The sequence below is a fragment of the Lepidochelys olivacea genome (assembly GCF_965140295.1).
Source record: "Lepidochelys olivacea isolate rLepOli2 genome assembly, chromosome: 12".
Lineage (NCBI taxonomy): Eukaryota > Metazoa > Chordata > Testudines > Cheloniidae > Lepidochelys > Lepidochelys olivacea.
In genome coordinates, this window is record NC_140422.1 from 35072955 (window position 1) to 35091685 (window position 18731).

At 40.5% G+C, this 18731-nt stretch overlaps 1 protein-coding gene across 4 annotated transcripts in view; it reads left to right on the forward strand.

Moving 5' to 3' along the window:
• The first annotated feature begins 3196 nt into the window (after positions 1-3196).
• Positions 3197-18731, forward strand: part of USP10 (ubiquitin specific peptidase 10) — a 74644-nt gene continuing 59109 nt past the window's right edge. For all 4 annotated transcript variants that reach the window (XM_084644687.1, XM_084644689.1, XM_084644688.1 and 1 more), the window contains exon 1: positions 3197-3332. In XM_084644687.1, coding sequence (XP_084500813.1) covers positions 3312-3332 — 21 coding nt within the window. In that variant the 5' untranslated portion in view covers positions 3197-3311. The remainder of the gene's footprint in view (positions 3333-18731) is intronic.

Consider the following 18731-nt stretch of genomic DNA (forward strand, 5'->3'; position numbering starts at 1 on the left):
CCAACATGGGCATTCTGAATTAGCGAATGGTTAGACTTGGGCTCCACTAACCTACCAGGAATTGGAATCAGTCAAAGTAATCTTCTGTACTCTTGCTGTAAGATTTAACCTCGGACTATGGTTTCACAAGGTTTTGAACTGCACAATTCTACAACACTGCAGGAGTGTCTCTAGTTACAGACATTACTTTTGTTATAAATATCCCACAAAATCAGCTTATTACAGTGTTTTAAAGGCCTGAGTTCAGTTCTGGGAGTTTTCTCTCATCAGTCTCAGCCTGACGGACTCCTTTGCATCTTGCCTCACTTTTTTTAGCCATACCCCAGTTTTCTCCCATCAACAACTGCTTTTAATTCATACTCCAAAGTTCATGTGGGTGGCACCCTGCTGTAGAACTCCCATCTATACATTCAGCCTTTTTTAACCAACACTACAGTTTACCAGGGGCAGTGCTCTATGTTGAAGTGAATCCTGCCTTCAACTAGATGAGTTTCCTGTGCATTGTGGTCCATAATTCTCTTTGTAAACTAAACAGCCAGTGGTGTTTTATTTTATCATATGTAATGCCCAAAACAATAACAGCTATTTTGTTAAGATTTTAATACTTCTGCTTCTCTCACTTTGGGAAAGAAGAGCTACACTTCCCAGAAACAAGAGTGAGAGTGGTGGAGACAGGGTGTGTGTCAAGAAAAAGGATACAGAAAAAAACCCAAAGAACCAGAACAATTATTCACTAAGGCCATGTCTACACTGCCATTTGTGCTGGCAAACTTATGTCGCTCAGGGGTGTGAAAAAACACCCCCATGAGTGACATAAGTTTTGTCGGCATAAGCGCTCATGTGCCCAGTACTATGTCGGGAGGAGAGCTTCTCCCGCTGACATAGCTACCGCCGCTTGTTTAGGTGGTTTTATTATGTCGACAGGAGAGCTCTCTTTTATTGGCATAGAGTGGCTACAAAAGTGATCTTACAGAGCTGGGCTGCTGTACGTTTGCTAATGTAGACATGGCAAGAAATTAAGCTGTGAGATTTCCTCATATTGCAAATGCCAATATGTTAGAAAATGCCTTGAGTGCAACTTCACCTTAAATAGACTGGGGTAAACCCTGTTACCAAAAGCAAAGTGGGTGAGGAACACTTTTCATTTGCAGCTTGAGCTTAAACCAAAATCACAAACATTCCTAAGAGTCAGATATTTCCATGCTTGATATTTTATTTCATCCCAACTAGTTGGAATCTGTCTCATTACATGTGATACAGACTTTTATTCCGGTAAAAAAGTGCAGAGTTATTTTTTGATTGGGATTTTTTTTTAAATTTCAGCTGGAAGAGAATTGGGTGAGCTCACTCAAAATTCACAATCTGTAGGAAGAAGAAAAGCCCAACATGAATGTCTCCTTTTCCTTCACTACACCCCCTATATTTTTCTTAGCCCTCCCCTCAACTGCTCTCCAAAAAAAAAAAAAAAATCTCCATGGCCTTTTCTCTGAAAAACAATCATAAGTTTGATCATAGCAAGACATTCATAGTTTCTTTGACCATCAGACTCTAACTCCAGCTTTGTAGGATACAGTAAGATTTTTTTAAAAGAACAAATATAGAGCAAAAGAAACATATCATACGGATGGGCTAATTAGTGAAGTATACTGTGGATTCTCAGCCTGGAGGTTGAAGTATTGCCAACCTCAAGCATTAGAAAAGCATGAATCAGCTCCCTTGACATCATGAGATTGTCTTAAATATTTGAGTTTTTTGTCATATACAAATTTTGAGTTGTTTTAATTTGCTTTCTGATGTTTGAGGCTTTAGGGTCTCATATTTTCAAACTTTTCTCTGAGACATGACGTTTAGAAACTTACCTTTCTTTTTATTTCGTTAACAAAGCTGAGATTTTCAAGTAATAAAATGATAATAAAAATGATTCTATTAGCGGGGTCTTTAAGCAAAAGATTTTCAATAAAACTGAAGTGTTGGCAATAGTGGAGGTTGTGATCGCTCTGCCTGTCCCATGTAAAATTTTAGTAAAATTAGCAGAGGGTCCTGGCATGGAAAACATTGAGAAGTGAAGTAGATGATGTGACTCCTTCTGAAACATTTTAAAAGACATTTTGTATTTGGAGTACGAGTGGGGAAGTTTTAGAAATGAATTGTCTGACCAGTAAAGTCAAAGCTAAAAACATTGGTAGACTGCAGCAGATTGCAGTACTGGTCACATACCAAAGTATAAAGACTTCAATTTCTTGGAGGCAACCTTTTGGTTGTACTGCCATTATGAACGCACATGGTGTGTGTTCTTTATTAACACGTTGAAGATATATTGCCTCCACCAAGGAACTGATTTTATACCGTGTATAAATGGCTTGTCTACATTGGTAGTCTGCGGTTAATAGAAACATCATCTTTCTGAGTTTTTCCAGCGGGGCAAACCGCTCCCATCATACAACTGAATGAAAGGTGGCTGCCGTGAGGTGCCACTTCCTGGGACCTGAGCTAGAACTTAAGACCCACAAACATCTTGCCACTGCCAGCAACCTTGCAGAAGGCAGAGTCAGCCTGACCGAAGCCGAATTCTCCCGGCAGTGGAACATGTGGCAACTACACGTAGGGTGACCAGACAGCAAGTGTAAAAAATCGGGATGGTGGTGGGGAGTAACAGACGCCAATACAAGAAAGAGCCCCCCAAATCTGGACTGTCCCTATAAAATCGGGACATCTGGCCACCCTACCTACAGGGAGGGACAGATCTCCAGGGGCGAGCTGGGACTGTGCACCTGTGCCTCAGGGCAGCCCAATGGCTGACAGGTGTGACGCTTAAAGGGCAGCGCATCAGCCTGGTTGGCACTGACGTGCACTTGGAATGGCGGGTGTTTTTGAGGCTGTCTTTGCTGCAGCCCAATTTCACGCCCAGAAGGAAGGCGGGGGGGGGCTCCCTGTGTAGTCATCCTGCTCCCCTCACAGGGAGAGAGATCAGGCTGGACCCCTTGCCATCAACGGCCGCCTAGGCCTCTGGGCCGCAGAGAGGCCCGAAGCCCCCCGGCCGGCCCCATCGCTCCCCGCCCCCATCCCTCATCTCTCCCCACCCCCGCCGGCTCAGCTACTCTCCAGGCCCCACCCCTCTCACCCCCCCTTCCCGGCCGGCGCGCAGGCGCAGAGCCCTTCCCCTGCCGGCGGGGCGAGCTGCGCGCAGGCGCCCTGGTGACCGCCTGCCCGCCCGGCGGTGTGTGTGTGCGCGAGAGAGAAGATGGCGGCGGCGGGGGCAGCAGCGTGAGGAGCCGAGCGGACGCCGAGCTCCCCATTGAAGCGGGGGCGCCATGGCCTTAAACAGCGCCCAGGTAGTGCCTAGCCCCGGGGCCCGCCGGGCGGGGGGTGGCGGGGGAGCCTGGCCCGGCCCGGAGGGGCTCTTTGGCCCCGCCGGCCCAGGGGAAGCATGCTGCCCGGGACTAGGCCCAGGGTGATTCTGCAGCCTCATTGAATCTCCTCAGGGGAGTGGCGGGCCCTGAATCCCCCCGGGGCGGGGCGGGGTGGCCGCCCTCCCGCCCGCCAGCCTGCTCTGATGGGGAGAAGGGACCCTGGCCCTTAATCGCAGGCGTTTCACTGCGGGTTGGTGCGGGGAAGGGGCGGCCTCCGAGGTGTCCTTTGCGAGATGTTGAGATTCCTTCTCCCTCCAAGCCTGGGTGGGGGCGCGGGGGGGGGGGGAAGGAGGCTAATGGGCTTTTTGCGGGGTGGGGAAGTGATTCTATAATGGACAGGGAATAAGGAGTTTGGGGTTTAATTTGGGTTTTCCCCTCTTCCCAAACAAACCGTAGTGCATATGCTGCAAAGGGCTGAGTAACGAGATTAACATGGGCTGCGATGTGTGCGAAAATCCCCGTGTGTGTGTGTTAAACCAAGCAAGGTATCAGTGCAGGGAATAAAAATCCTGCATTTGGGATGTGTGTCTAATAAACCAGCCAAAATATCTATGCAGGGAATAAAAATCCTTAGCTTAGCTAGGAAAGAAAAATCCTTAGTTTAGCTAGGAAAGTTAGCACTTGAAGGAAAGTTAGCACATGAGGCTTGATTCTTTGGTCCAATCTCTAAGGCGTAAAAAAAAAAAAAGCAAATGATTGTATGGGACAAGTTGAACATTCATCGCTTTGCGTGTGCAAGTTTTGTCCCCAATCAAAGTTTTGGGGAATCAATATGCTGTATTGGCAGATGTGTATTTTAAAAAACGAAGTTTTATGCTTGATCAGATTAAGCATAATACAAATAATAATATGCTGTTTTACTTCTTGAAAAAATATTTTAAGAAAATGAAAGTGTTTAGTGCAACGTGATAATGCATTAGTTGTGTGGCATATTTTTCTGAAAGTCATTCATCAAAGAGTTTGTGTAGTAAAAGTAGTGAATTAATGGTGATGGCTGTGCTTTTTTTTAAAGCCAAGAATATACTTCTTGTCAATCTTGATTTTTGAGATGGCTGTTTTTGTTTATACTTGAGTGCTGGAGGCAATTGGTCTGTGTGGCCTGTTTATCTGGTTTTAATATTTATAATAAAACATAATGGTTACAAAGTTTCTTACCTTTAATTTCGTCTGTAAGCAGTCTATGGGAATTAATATAATTTTGTTTTTCATGTGATTGATCAGTATATGATATTGAACAAACAGAATACAACATATACCATAATGAAAATCGAGAGAAACTCAAAGTTAAGCTTTAAAGATTTTTGGACTCCCTTCTACCCCATCCCCAAGTGAGTAAAATAAGCAGGTGCAGTGCAAAAGACAGAAGTTCAGATTTTCTTGATGGCGAATGAGACATTTTTTGCATTGATGCTTAGTTCATTAAGTCTCTCTCTTTTTTTAATGCAAAGAAAAAGCACACAACTGATAATTTACCTTTATATTGTAGCAGTTAAAGTGGATTATACATGCAGCTTTGCTCTTTTTCCAATATACACTTTTCACAGTGAGTATCTTCAAGGCCACTTAACCAACTGTGGGTAGCACTATTGTTAGTGTGACTATTCTGTATAAACTGAAGCATGTAAGTCTTTGCAGGATCAGGACTGAAGTTTGTGTATCCTTCGGAAAATGAACTTGCAGATTTTTATTTTTTTTTTTTTAAATCAATCATCTTGGCACTTTACAATTTTCATCTGCTGATATTTGTTTATTCACTGTCACTCATTACTTCTGAAGATACTCTAGTTTTTTAAGGTTTCAGAGTAACAGCCGTGTTAGTCTGTATTCGCAAAAAGAAAAGAAGTACTTGTGGCACCTTAGAGACTAACCAATTTATTTGAGCATGAGCTTTCGTGAGCTACAGCATCCGATGAAGTGAGCTGTAGCTCACGAAAGCTCATGCTCAAATAAATTGGTTAGTCTCTAAGGTGCCACAAGTACTCCTTTTCTTTTTGCTAGTTTTTTAATGTTTGCTTAAAACTCTTATGAGCATGTACTGTTATAATCCAGTTTTGCATATTGTTTTTATTTTGGCATCACTGTAGGTGCAAGTGATAGTATTTTAGGATAGCATGCTTTAAATGTTAAAGTAGGAAGAGAATATTATTTGGGAGAAAATAAATTTGAGTTTATCCTCAGGACTGCTCTTTCCAAAAGGAGATCCTGAAGAGAAAAAGTTCTTTACATACTCGTGGGGTGGGGTGTGTGTGGAAATGCAATTTTAGATGTAGATGTGATGGGTTTTTTAGTGAGAGTATGTTTTGATATGACTTGTCTGTTAGTATGAGTCTACATTGATGATTTATTAACACATTATGTGCATACCATCATGAAGAGACCCAGTAAAGGTATAAAGCATTTATTTTTCCATGTGACTATGAACTAAATTTGTTTGAGAAATATTTGTCTCCAAGGAAAAGTTCTTCTGATTCTCTGACTGTTTTGGGAACCATGAAACATGCAGTCTGTTTTCAGCAGAGCAATGTCATCATCCAGAGAGTTGAACTTTAATGGAATGGAGAAAGTGTATACACTGGGCTTTAATTCCATGTTTACTATATTTTTATTTCTGTTAAAGTGATAGCACATGACATTTTTAAAGGAGTATCTTGAAATGACAGTTTTGACAATGTGCTGTACAAAATGCATTTCAGAATATCCCAATATAATTCAAATATACTTGTCACTTTTGGCTTTTTTATTTAATCAAGCTATTTCATAATCATTTTAATCAAACACTTAAGTATAGTAGAGTGACAGGAGTGTTTATGGGCGTGTACTTCTGAGCACATTTAAAATCTGTTAGATTTTTTTTTTCTCTCTTCAAAGACAGAACTTGAAATAAACCTGTTGCATCACTGCTGGAGTCCTGTATACTATTACCGGTATTAAGCTTTGTTTTAACATTGGCTGTGTTTGAAACTATATTACATTAAGAGAGTTTAAAAAATCCTACTCTTAAAATAAATTTCATTCTTCAGCAAATGTTAGAAGTTTCTTTATTGGCAGTATTAATACACAGTGCTAGTCATGAATGCTAGGAACAGCTCCTATTTCTGTTTGTTTTCTTTATCTTTTTAGGTGGAATTAGTTGTATGACAAACTTCATGCATAAACCTTGTGAAAACAAATTAAATGGGGAAAGGGATACAAAAGTGGGATGAATCATTGCTTGCTTGCTTGCTTCTTTGACAAGATTAATTTAGTGCCATAGAAGTAACTAGAAGGAAATTTGTAACTTTTTCTGTTTGCTGCCCCCCTTCCAAAAAAAAAAAAAAAAGTCTAGACTACAGTACTGGTTCAGAGACCTTTTTTTACAATTGCTACTGCAGTTTGCTTATTTACTGACTTTTGTAGTGTCAGTTTACGGAGCCTGTTTGTTGCTTAGACACACTGCTACCTCCATCATGTAACTATTAGAAGTAATTCTAAAGTTGAAGGGGGGGGGAAGTAATGCTTTTGCATATAGATAAAGTATGCTGTTCAGTTTCTATTTGTTATGATACATGTGCAGCATGCTGTGTCATACAAAACAGACAGATCTGTTTGTAATAGAACTTGCTGGCCTTGGGCCATTGGATTATAGTCATTTGTCACTTTAATGCCATTTCAGCAATGTAGATGTTCATTTACAAAGAATTACACATGCTAGAACTGCAGTTTTTCTTCTTAGTGGAAGTGCTTTATTTGTGACCATTCAACATATAATTTAGGATTAAGGAACATTGTACAGAACAAAGGTACTTCATAGTAGAAAACCCTCATGGTATATTTAGATACATTTTAAAATTGGGATTAGAAATCCATATTCCTGTTTAATTACTAGTTTCTTATTTTAGTGAATAGGACTGTACAGACCTTTTGGGTGATATTACCAGTGGTGGGTCAGTGTTTTCTGGGGTGGGCGAAGGAAGGGGACAAGGGGTAGAACCTTTTATTTTCCCATTTTGTCTAAATAGTATAATAGGATTATACTGTTTTAAATTACCTAAAAGATATAACTTTGTACAAATCAAAGTTATTGCTAATATGTAGATTTGTTTGTTAAAATTAGTTGAGTTATTGTGCCAGTGAAGCACAGCAGTGTGTGTTTGATTATTAGGTACAGCAGTCTTAATACCTAGTTTATTTGGAACATCCTAACATCACCATTGTATTCTGGAGTTCTCTACTTCACTGGGGCTTGAAATAGCCCAAATTAGTTAACCTTCAGAGCATGCTGCAAGGCCTCTTTTCCTCCCTTGCTTAAACGGAGATGGGTAAGGCTGGGTGATCCTTGGGAGATTGTCTTGGAGGGGCTTATTAAAATTCTGTTGTGTGTTCAGGAATGCATTTTTAAAAGATTGTCGAGCATACTGTGGATTTTTATTTTGTAGTATAGGAGAAATGGAAATAAATGTTTAATAACACTTTGTGAAAGTGACACTGGTTGTAGTTATTAATCATGTAAGCAGTGATGTAAATCTAAGGAGGATGTGGTTGTGGAATCAAGTTCATAATATATGTTAAAATTTAATTAACCGAGAATCAATAATTTTCTATTCTGTAGCTATGTTTTATTTTGATAAGTGTTGGGGATTGGCCCAACTATTTTGGAATTCAGATAATAAACTTTAAAAGGATTGCCAGTCTGCAGTTCACTATTGTATCTTGTTACCTGTGCACCTCTCTCTGCTGCCACTAGTTTGAATATTTGGGTAATTCATTTGAATGGAATGTTGTGATCTTCCTGTACAGCACATCATGAAGCTAGGGCAACATTATCACTTTGGAAAAGGGAAAAAAAGTACTAAAAGTTTATTTAAATACTTTTAAAGTGGGGAAGAGGATCTGGAGGCCTTCAAAAAGAGGGAGGAGAAGAATTTTATAGGAAAGCTCTCTGTATAAAAAATTCTAGTTTTCAAACTTCCTCTAAAGGTAATGTGTGGGGAAACATTTTAAAAAAAAATTATGAAAAGATTGAGTTCCCTCCAATAACAGTGTGCATGGTAGATGCTTTTTAGGGTATTGTTTTGTTGGAACTGGGCTAAATATCCTAGAATCACAACAATAGTGCAGTGCGATCTGTATTCCCTGAGTACAGTGGAAAGGATTTTTCATTTCATACATCATTTAAAATTTACTGCAGTAATTTCACAAAGTTGGGGCATCTCCTCTTAACTCACAGTTCTTTTCCCATTGAAAGCTACATATTTGTCATGGATTTACCAGTATTATTACAATCCATATTAGAGTAAAGAAGCTGTACATCCGTCACAGAGAATTTTATTTGTGGTGAAAATCACGGCATTGAAAACTCCTTGTGGTTGTTTCTCTGCAGACATCAAAACAATTTTTAATCCAAAGCAGTACCTAGTGAAAAAAGGCCATTGTTATCGTGATGTGTATTTTACTGTTTTGCCATAGGCAGAGCATTGATCTTTACATATTGTGAAACTTAAAGATTGTTTATCCACATCATGCTTTTATTTTTAACAGTTTAACAAAATACTAATACAAACTTATTCAAGTCTTCAAATGCAGTATGTGGTCACCAGAAACTTACACTTTTGTTTTTAAAGCTACTGCATTTTCTTTTGCCCCCAAGGCATAGATCCTGCACTGCAGGATTGAAATTTTGCTGCACATGCACTCTTTTACTCTGCCCTCAATTGTTTTTTGGCCAGTTGCCTAGCCCAGTACAGGTCTGAAATAAAGGAACAGATTCAGAGCCAGCCACACTTCCGATCTTGCGAGGCAGGAGGTAATGGGAGCAGAACGCAAACACAGGGAAGTGAGGTGTTTGTAAATTTTTGCGTGGTGTAAAAGTACCAAATTATTCTAGAAAGGGCATGGGGTGGAGTGAAGAGAGAGAGGGAAAATGAATTGCTTAATTTTAAGGTGGAGGTTGGATTTGTTTCAGCTGCCTGCCTAATGGTATTTGGTTTACAGCAGCACTTACAGGCTTCAACCAAGAGAGGCACTGTAGCGAGACACAGTAAAAGACAGTGCCCCACTTTAAAAAATTACAGTCTGAATAGATGAGCTGGACAAAGGGAGGGGGAAACAAAGGCATATAGCAGTAAAGTGACTTGTAGTACAGCAGGTTAGTGGCTGAATTGGGGGGTAGACTCTGGATCTCGAGTCCCAGTCCAGTGCCCTATCCACTGGACCATGCTGCCTGTAGTAGTGGTGTCTGATTGGACTGGTAATAAAAGAAAGTGAGAAATAATGACCCTGTAGAATGGAAATCCTCACTCCCTCTCATCCCTTGTCTCCTCCAAAAAAAAAAAATGTAAACCACTGCTGTTTGAATTTCTGGTGTGTGATCTGTTACTATTCACTGAAGTAAAATCCTAATGTAAGGTGTATTGGAAAATCAAATTAAAGTTATAAATCTTTTAAAAGAATTATTTAAATTAGTTATGTGCCCATCCACCATCAACTGAAAGAGCTTAAGACAAAAAATAAATATAAATTAACATTTACACAATAATTTAAACATTTTTGTATTGTAGTAGGGGAGAACTGATTTTACTGACAACTTCTTGGGATTACAAGCCACAACAAAAATAAAGTACAAAATAAAACCATACAAGAGTGAAGAGGAATAGTCCAGTTTTAGAATATAAAAAGTAAAACTGTAAGAGTAAAATTTGCTTAGTCACCCAAGTTCCAGTCTGTCTTGGCAAGTTTGTCTTTTATTCACAAACAAAACTGGATTCTGGTGGTCCCCTCTGCTACTTAGATAGACAGCTCCCTAGCAAAATTGGTTTAAGGCACCTCCGAAAGAAGAGCTTACCTTAAGGTGCCTGAGATACCGTAATGTTGCCAGGAGCCCACTCCCCCAAGTTTGCTTTGTTAGGGTAAAGATAATGAACATGTTATCATGATTAGTACCTGTGGTTGTTATATAGAGGCCATTAAGGGTGATTAGTGTCATTGCTGGGGTTTGTTGTTATCCTCAGAATAAACTGTTCCACAGAATTGTTACTGATATCAACCATGAAAGCAGTGTAGTGCAGAGTGCTAATTAAGTTATTCTGAAAGTATTCTTTCAGTTGATTTTTCACTTCATGTAGTTTCTATCAAAAGCCTTCTTTGGGCTGTAGCTGTCACATTGCCTATTATTACTTTTTTTTCATATTCTAAACCTTTCTTAAGCAGTACACAAATACAATTTAAGGCACACTGAGGTTTCATTTTTCATATCACCTCTGAGTGGACTAGCAATCAGAATGGAGAGTGTGTGTTATCGACACTACAAAATCCAATTTTCCAGTCAGCCAGCTTGCCTTATCTATCTCTCTCCCAACCCAAGTGTCACCAGGAACAACAGTTTTATGATCAGAGCCGAGGTTGCCAGACTCTTTGCTTGTGTGGCCCACGTTTTAATACAAAGATAGTCTCATTGATCTCCTGTTCCTTTACATTACTGTGGATGACATCCCCTTTGGTTCATGATGGCATAATATCTGGTGGTGGCTACAGCAGTTGCCTACATGGAAAAGTATTATTAGGAAAGTATATCCTGTTTGAAGCTGTATCTTGTGCCAGTTTAACAGCTGGAAATATGGAGGAGCCAGCAGTATATGTCACTTGGCTTTCTGTGGGCCACCAGCAAGTGCTCCACAGACCCCAGCTTTGGACTATCTTGATTGTGTTGGGAAGACTTCAATGTGATCAACTTACTGCACAAGTTGCTGCAGTGACAGTTTGGAGCCACAAGTGTTTAAGCAAGACTTTGCACACCATGCTTTGTATATTATTTGACAGTGCTTCATAATGACTTTTTACATGATAGCCACTGTTTAAAATGTTATTAATTGTAGGCATTTTCTCATCTAATGAAGGCCAGAAAATAACTCTTCTAAAATCAGTTTAAGCACAAGGCTCAGTACACCCCATATACTTCAGGAGCAATCAAAAGTTGTACATACTGATCGTTGGCAAGCATGAAATCAGAAAAAAAGTTCTTATTCACCGAAGCCTTATTAGTTTAGTTAGTATCCTCCAACTACTTGAACTAGTGTTGTGTAAGTAACAATGTTAGTGATTCTTGTACTGCTGTTTATGAAATAACTGTAGATCTTGCTAGGAGGTCTTTTTAAAAGTGGATTTGAAACCACAGGAGAAAAGGACTATGCTGACTTCACAGTAGTAAGATTAAAATATCCAGAAATCTGAATTATAGTTTTGAAGCATTGTGGCTGTTTTACCACTAATAGCATTTTAGATATCACTATCTTAGTAAAAAGAAAAGGAGTACTTGTGGCACCTTAGAGACTAACAAATTTATTTGAGCATAAGCTTTCGTGAGCTACAGCTCACTTCATCGAATGCATTCAGTGGAAGAGAAGTTAAACTTGATAAAGATGATAAATTGAGTTGTCTGACATTTCCAAAATCTAGTCCTCTCCATTCTTACATTCTTATTGGAATGTGCAAAAGGGACTAGAAAGATCTCAAGACAAATAAATTCCTATAAGAAAAACATAAAGGAAGAGTTTAATATGCCAGAAAGTTACAAAAGTGGACACAGTTTGTATACATTAAAATAGTTAGGCTTTCTACACTACAATGTTAGGTAGGTGTAAGTCACTTTGTGTCAGTCTATTTGTGCATGTATCTACACTCACATTTGTCTCCAGCTGATGTATGCAGCCTTTTACAGCAAGGCAGTAAAACCACCTTCCCGAATGGCATAGAGCCATGGTCAACCTACTGAGGTTGACACAGTGGAAGTATAGATGCTGCATGACTTGTCAACTCTACCTGTCCACCAACAGATGTTCCACCATGCCCAATTCCATGCGACAGTGATCACTCTGGTCACATTTTTAAACTTGGCTGCCCAGGGGCTAGAGACTGGAAACTGTTCCTTCTTTAAATTCCTTGTGTTTTTGAAATTTTTTCCCCACGATTGTTCACCTTGTTGAGCACACCTAGTAGCTCACCTTTGTTGTGTGCAGTTGCCCAACCATGCTCTCAGGCCTTGTCTACACTATTGCTTAAGTCAGTATAAGTTACATTGCTCAGGGGTTTAACCTCCTCTCCCCGAGCGATGTAACTTACATCGCCTTAGTGCTGTGTCAGTGGAAGGCGCTCTCCCATCGACTTATTGCATCTTCACCAGACCTGCTAAATTGACGCTGCAGCATTGATTACAGTGGCACCAATTTAGCACAGTAGTGAAAACAAGCCCTAAGAGAGGTACTAGACACATTCTTGCCTGGATTAGACAGGAAGTATTGGATCTCCTGGACCTGTGAGGAAAAGAGGCTGTGCCACGCACAGCTACAGCCCAGCCATAGAAACATTGACATCTATCAGCAGGTTGTATGGGGGATGCAGGCGGAGGGGTATGACAAGGATCAGCAGAAATGTTGTGTGAAGGCGAAGGAATTTTGTCACAATACCACGTAGATCTTGTGCTGTGCTGCAGACCTATCACTTCTATAAGGAACTGCATGCCATACTTGGCAGAGACCCCACCAGCATCCTGCAGAGCACCATGGATATGTTGGAAGACTGAGACAGAGACTCCTGCCATGAACAGCCAGGGCTGGGTGGGAGGAGATGTGGCAGGGAACTCCAGCCATGCAACGATCCAAGACCTGTTTGAGACGCCTCCACAGTTTAGCCAGTCCCGCCAGGCAAGTGCAAATGAACCTGATGAAGGAGAAAGGAACTCTGGTAATTCTGTGCATGCAATTTTCCTTATAGTATTTAAATGTAAAGATGGTGCCCAGCCTATCCACATGTTGACAAGACAAAATGTGAAGCTGTTTACGTACAGAGGGATAAAAGATCTCTTGAGAGATCTTGATTAAACTTTCATGGGGATGCGCTGCAGTCTTTTCCCAAAGGGTACTAGGAATGTCTCTCTTATTTCTTCCTCCTAATAGGATAGTTCCCCACACATCTCTGCAATGAATTTGGCTGGCAACATTGCAGTAAACAGGCTAGCAGCATATGGGGCCTGGCAGCTTTGGAATGCCAGTAGCAGCTGTGTTCTATGTTCCTTTGTGACCCTCGGGAGTGGGAGATCAACTAAAATCACCACCTCCAATGAAAAACAGTGCCAGTATTCAGTGCCATTGACCTGTATTCATACCCATGCGATAGGGACCAAAATTATATAGCTTCATGCAATAGAAAATCCTTCTGCACCCTTTCCTTGCCGTTGGGAGACATACTCATCATGGCTGGGGCTGGAGAGCAATACTGTGTTGAGTTGCTCCAAAACTGAAGTGTCAATAAGCATTTCTTATTAAACTTGTTTATGGAAATAAGGGAAAGGAGTTTTGAAACATTCCCCTTTCCCTTGTGACTTTAAATCCAATGGTACGTATGTCTGTTTTTTTTATCAGCAGCTTCTGGCATGGCTGCCTTGAGGGGTGCCCCCCCATGCCTGCAGAACGCCTAGCCCTGAGGATGAGAAAGAAGAGGACTAGGGAGGACGTGTTCTGTGAGATTCTGAAAGCCAGTGCTGCATCGAACTGTAAACTAAGGACTTGGAGGGCCAGTATGACTGACAGTATGGACAAAGACAGGACAGGAAAAAGTCCTAGAAGCCCCAGCAGGAAAAGGAGAGGGAGATGCACCAGGACATAATGGGGCTTCTCAGGTAGCAAACCCAACTGCTGCAGACACTGCTTGGCCTGCAGATCCAAAAATCCTGGACTTTCCACCTTTTGCTATCCTTGGGGTACTCCATGGTTGCTGCTCCCTACACCACTCAACGTAACGTGGGATCATGGGGTGCATTCTTATCCCTACCACTCCACTCCGGAGGACATCAAAGAAAGCCACAGCTTCCCATACACTGACCTGTGAGAACCACAACTGGTGCACGTGTAGCCACAATGGACTACCTTTGTGTACTCAAATGAACACAGTTTTAAATTTTCTAATTTTAAATTTTCACTCTGTTCAGTTATATTAAAAACTTGTATAACATTGGCTGTGGATTTTTTTTAAACATTGATTTTTCTGCCCTTTTTTCCACTCTATAAAGTTCTGTTTTTGGAGACTCAAATTATCTTTATTCACAACAAATATTGCAGAATGCATAGCAGTCATCAAACCAAACAGTAAATACACATTGAGCACCGCAGACTTCATAGCTTCACTGAAGCACCCAGCCATGTTTTGTAAATGTACAGCAAGCACCCCAGAATTCATAGCAGCACTCCAAGCTCCAGGTTCAGAAAACACTCCAGCATAGAACACTACTGTAGCTGACAGTTAAAGTGCTCTTCCAAAGCCTCTGTCAACTGCATAGCTCCATGTTCAGCTCTTGTAATGCCCCTTATGTCTGGCTGTTCCAAGTCAACAGGCAGCTTCTCCACTTCCACCCTAGTGACAGCTTTCCCTCTTTTGTCTCGCACATTTTCCAGGAGGCAACATGTAGCTATAATCATTGGTCTGTTTTTCTCCCTGAGATCCAGTCTAGTGAGTAAACACTATTAGCGTCCCTTCAGTTTAACAAAAGCACATGGAACAGTCATTCAGCAGCTGCTCGAGCCAATAGTTGAATCTTTCCTTGGTACTTTCGAGATGATCAATGTAGGGCTTCATGAGCAAGGGGCAGGCTGGCTCTCCCAGAGTTACTATTGGCATTTGATTATTGCCAGTGGTAATTTGGCGGTTGGGAAGTGTATCCCTGCTTGCTGCTTTCTGAACAGTCCTGTATTTTTAAAGATGCATGCATCATCTACTTTCCCTCAGCAGCCCGCATTAATATCAGTGAAGCTTCCCTGATGCTACTTTTCTATGGTTATGCAAACATTGGGGGATCATTTGCTGTTGATGTACTCTGGGGCAAGTTGGGCTGGTGCCAAAATTAGGGATATGCATGCCATCTGTTGCCTTACCATAGTTTTGGAACCCCAGTGCTCAAATCCATCCACTGTGTCTTGCACATTGCTGAGAGTCACAATCCTGCATAGCCATGTTAATCGTCTCCTGCTAACTAATCACATGACAATGGACCTTAAATTGAATTTTCCAACTCCAAAATGATTTCCCACTGACTGGTAGCAATTTGATGTTTCAAGCTTCCAGAGTGTGATTGTCACTCACTTCTCCACTTTCAATGCAGCTCTTATTAAGATGTCCGTGTGCTGAAGGGCTGGGGTGAACTTGGGGCACTGATTCAGGCATTTGGCCTTTCACATTCAGAATTTATGCAGCTACTTCTTGTCATCCCAAACATACATTATGATGCAATCCCACCAGTCAGTGCTCATTTCTCGGGCCCAGAAGTGGCATTTCACCATTTGTAGCTGTGCAAGAATGCCACCAACAACCTTAAATCGTTTTTCACTGTGTCCCTCAGCAAACTGTCCTAGAAGAAATCCTCATAGCCCAAGTTGTTGAAATACTTCCTGGTGGTCTGCAAACACAGGAGAATTGTGTGTCCTGTATTTGCAACATTTATGATGATAGCCCAGAGCTCTGTGGGATCCATGCTTGTCAGGGATGACAGAGACCAAAAAGTGTTTTGCAGATTTGTAGGACTTCTATTAAAAAAAAAAAGGTGAGAAAATTATTGGATATGGATGGAATTGTGGGGTGGAATAAGTAAAATGCTGGAAACTTTACCACTAGCTCCCAGAGATCCCTGGGCAAGTCATTGCTATCCCATAAAACATTGCAAAATATCTCAAAAGGCATTGTACTGGATGTCAGCGCTTGCCATACTGCGTTACCTACCTGTGGTACATGGCACTTTACATCAACACAAGCACTCCTGGTGATTATGTGCAGCTCCAGTGCAAGCAGCCAAGTATGCATGCACCTGAGCAATACATAAACTTTGGCGTCTATATGGCAACATAAATTGCATCGACCAAAATTTGTAGTGTAGACATGGCCTTAGAAAATTAGATTTAAAGCCCGTAAAACTTACTTAGTAGGGGTCTTTCATAAACTGTTAAGGTAGGCTCCCCCAATACAAACACACTTTTTTTTAAAAAACAGACTGCCATGTTTTTTACTGATAAACCCTGAATATGTTAGTAACTTTATATTATCCTCTTGTAACTTGAAACATTGTTGAATCTCTTGTTGGTACTGTCAGTGTTTAACAAATAGGCATTCACTACATGTTTAGGGGAGAAAGAATCCCAGATCTGCTATTAGACTATGGAATTTTCTCCCAAGGGAAGTAGTAAAACCCCTATCGTTCGGGCCATTTAAAATAGAGAAAGCTTTTGTGAATGCACATTAGTAAATGTGCAGTAGATAAAGATACTGCACTGACCATAAGATAAGAAATTTAATAATTATTTAAGCCATCGCTAACTTTAGTCAAGCTCCATACAGGATCAAGATAAGGAAGAATATAAGGGTTCTCTGATAATCAAAGTGCTGTTTGCATTGCCAGACTCCCCTCCAATTTTTCAGGCCAGGTATCTCATCCTAGAATTAGGAGTGTAAACAAAGTTAGTGAAAGAGTAAATCCCACTTTTGTATTAATAGATCCATAGCAGTATATCCCTTAAAAAGCAAAATACTTCCAAAGCAAAATACTACACTGCAAACAGTTCTTCCCCTTGGAGAGAGAGGATGAGAATCAACATCTCATGATAGATGTTGGTCATGTTGCTTAATGCATCACTGGAAGATGCTTGGATACTGTGGTGATAAGAGCAGTGTAAGAACCTACATAGAATTACACCCACACAAACTACAAACTATGTGATAAGAACATTAAGGTTGCAAAGTCAAGCACTCAAAAAGTTAGGAATTGCCCCCGTGGATTGATTTAAATCACAAGCAGGAAACCTCAATTTAAATAATAAATTTTAATCTTGTTTTGCATTTGTAATTTTTAGTTATTTTCGAAAAGAGATGTTGATTCCTATTGGGTGGTATAATTTGGTATTACTTGTTGCAGACCAGGGAGGTTATATCTACACATTTTATTTAAACAATTATATAGCTTAACATACATTTATTTAGATTCTTATTTTTTATTAGAAAATTATGAATGATGCATTTCTTATTTACTAGATTAAATTCTTACTTATGATTTGTGTCAAGCTGCGTTTGAGTGGAAGTTGAGATTCAATTAAAAATGCACAAAATTCCATTTTAAAGTTGTTTTTATTAGTTCCATAAAACTACCTAGAAAGTGCTAGGTACGTAAGAGAAAAACAAGTTTATCAAAACATGTTTGCATTTAAAACTAACTAAAGTAGGTAGTTAAATAAAGGAAGTAGTATGTGTAATTACTGAATTGCACTGGTGTTTCTATTCACCACATCCTTCAGGATTTTAGAATTGGTAGAGCTCATCTTCTTACCCTTCATTTTTATTCATAGGATGAATAGGTTGAAGGAAAAATAAGCTTTCCTGCTTTTTCAACTCCCATTTGGTTTTTCAGTTTTGAGTGAACTAGTTGTTGAACTGAACTAACTGAATAAACTGAAATGAGGAAAATAATCTCTCTGTACCTGCAGAGCAGGCTACTATAATCAAAAGATGGTTTAACATTTCCACAAAGTCTGATTCTAGGTGCTTTGCCAGTGACTTCCACCAATTACAATCTACATACCACACTATGCTGACAGCTTGTGCCACACGCTCTCAAAGAAACTGCAGAACCACCTGATCAACATCCTCAACAGCAAACAGGGAAAGATTAAGAATGAGCTCTCAAAACTGGATACTCTCATAAAAAACCAGCCTTCCACACAAACTTCCTCGTGGCTGGACTTTACAAAAACTAGACAAGCCATTTACAACACACACTTTGCTTCTCTACAAAAGGAAAAGGACACTAAACTATCTAAACTACTACATGCCACAAGGGGCTGCAGCAATGGTTCCCTTAACCCACCCAGCAATATTGTTAATCTATCCAACTATACCCTTAGCCCAGCAGAAGAATCTGTCCTGTCTTGGAGAGTCTCCTGCCCCTCCACCCCCACAAACATGGTACAGTTCTGTGGTAACCTAGAATCCTATTTTCGACATCTCCGACTCAAGGAATATTTCCAACACACCTCTGAACAACATACTAGTCCACAGAGACCTTTCTACCAACACTACAAAAAGAAGGTTTCTGGGTGGACTCCTCCTAAAGGTCAAAACAACAGACTGGACTTCTACATAGAATGCTTCCGCCGACGTGCACAGGCTGAAATTGTGGAAAAGCAGCATCACTTGCCCCATAACCTCAGCCGTGCAGAACACAATGCTATCCACAGCCTTAGAAACAACTCTGACATCATACTCAAAAAGGCTGACAAAGTGGGTGCTGCTGTCGTCATGAATAGGTCAGAATATGAA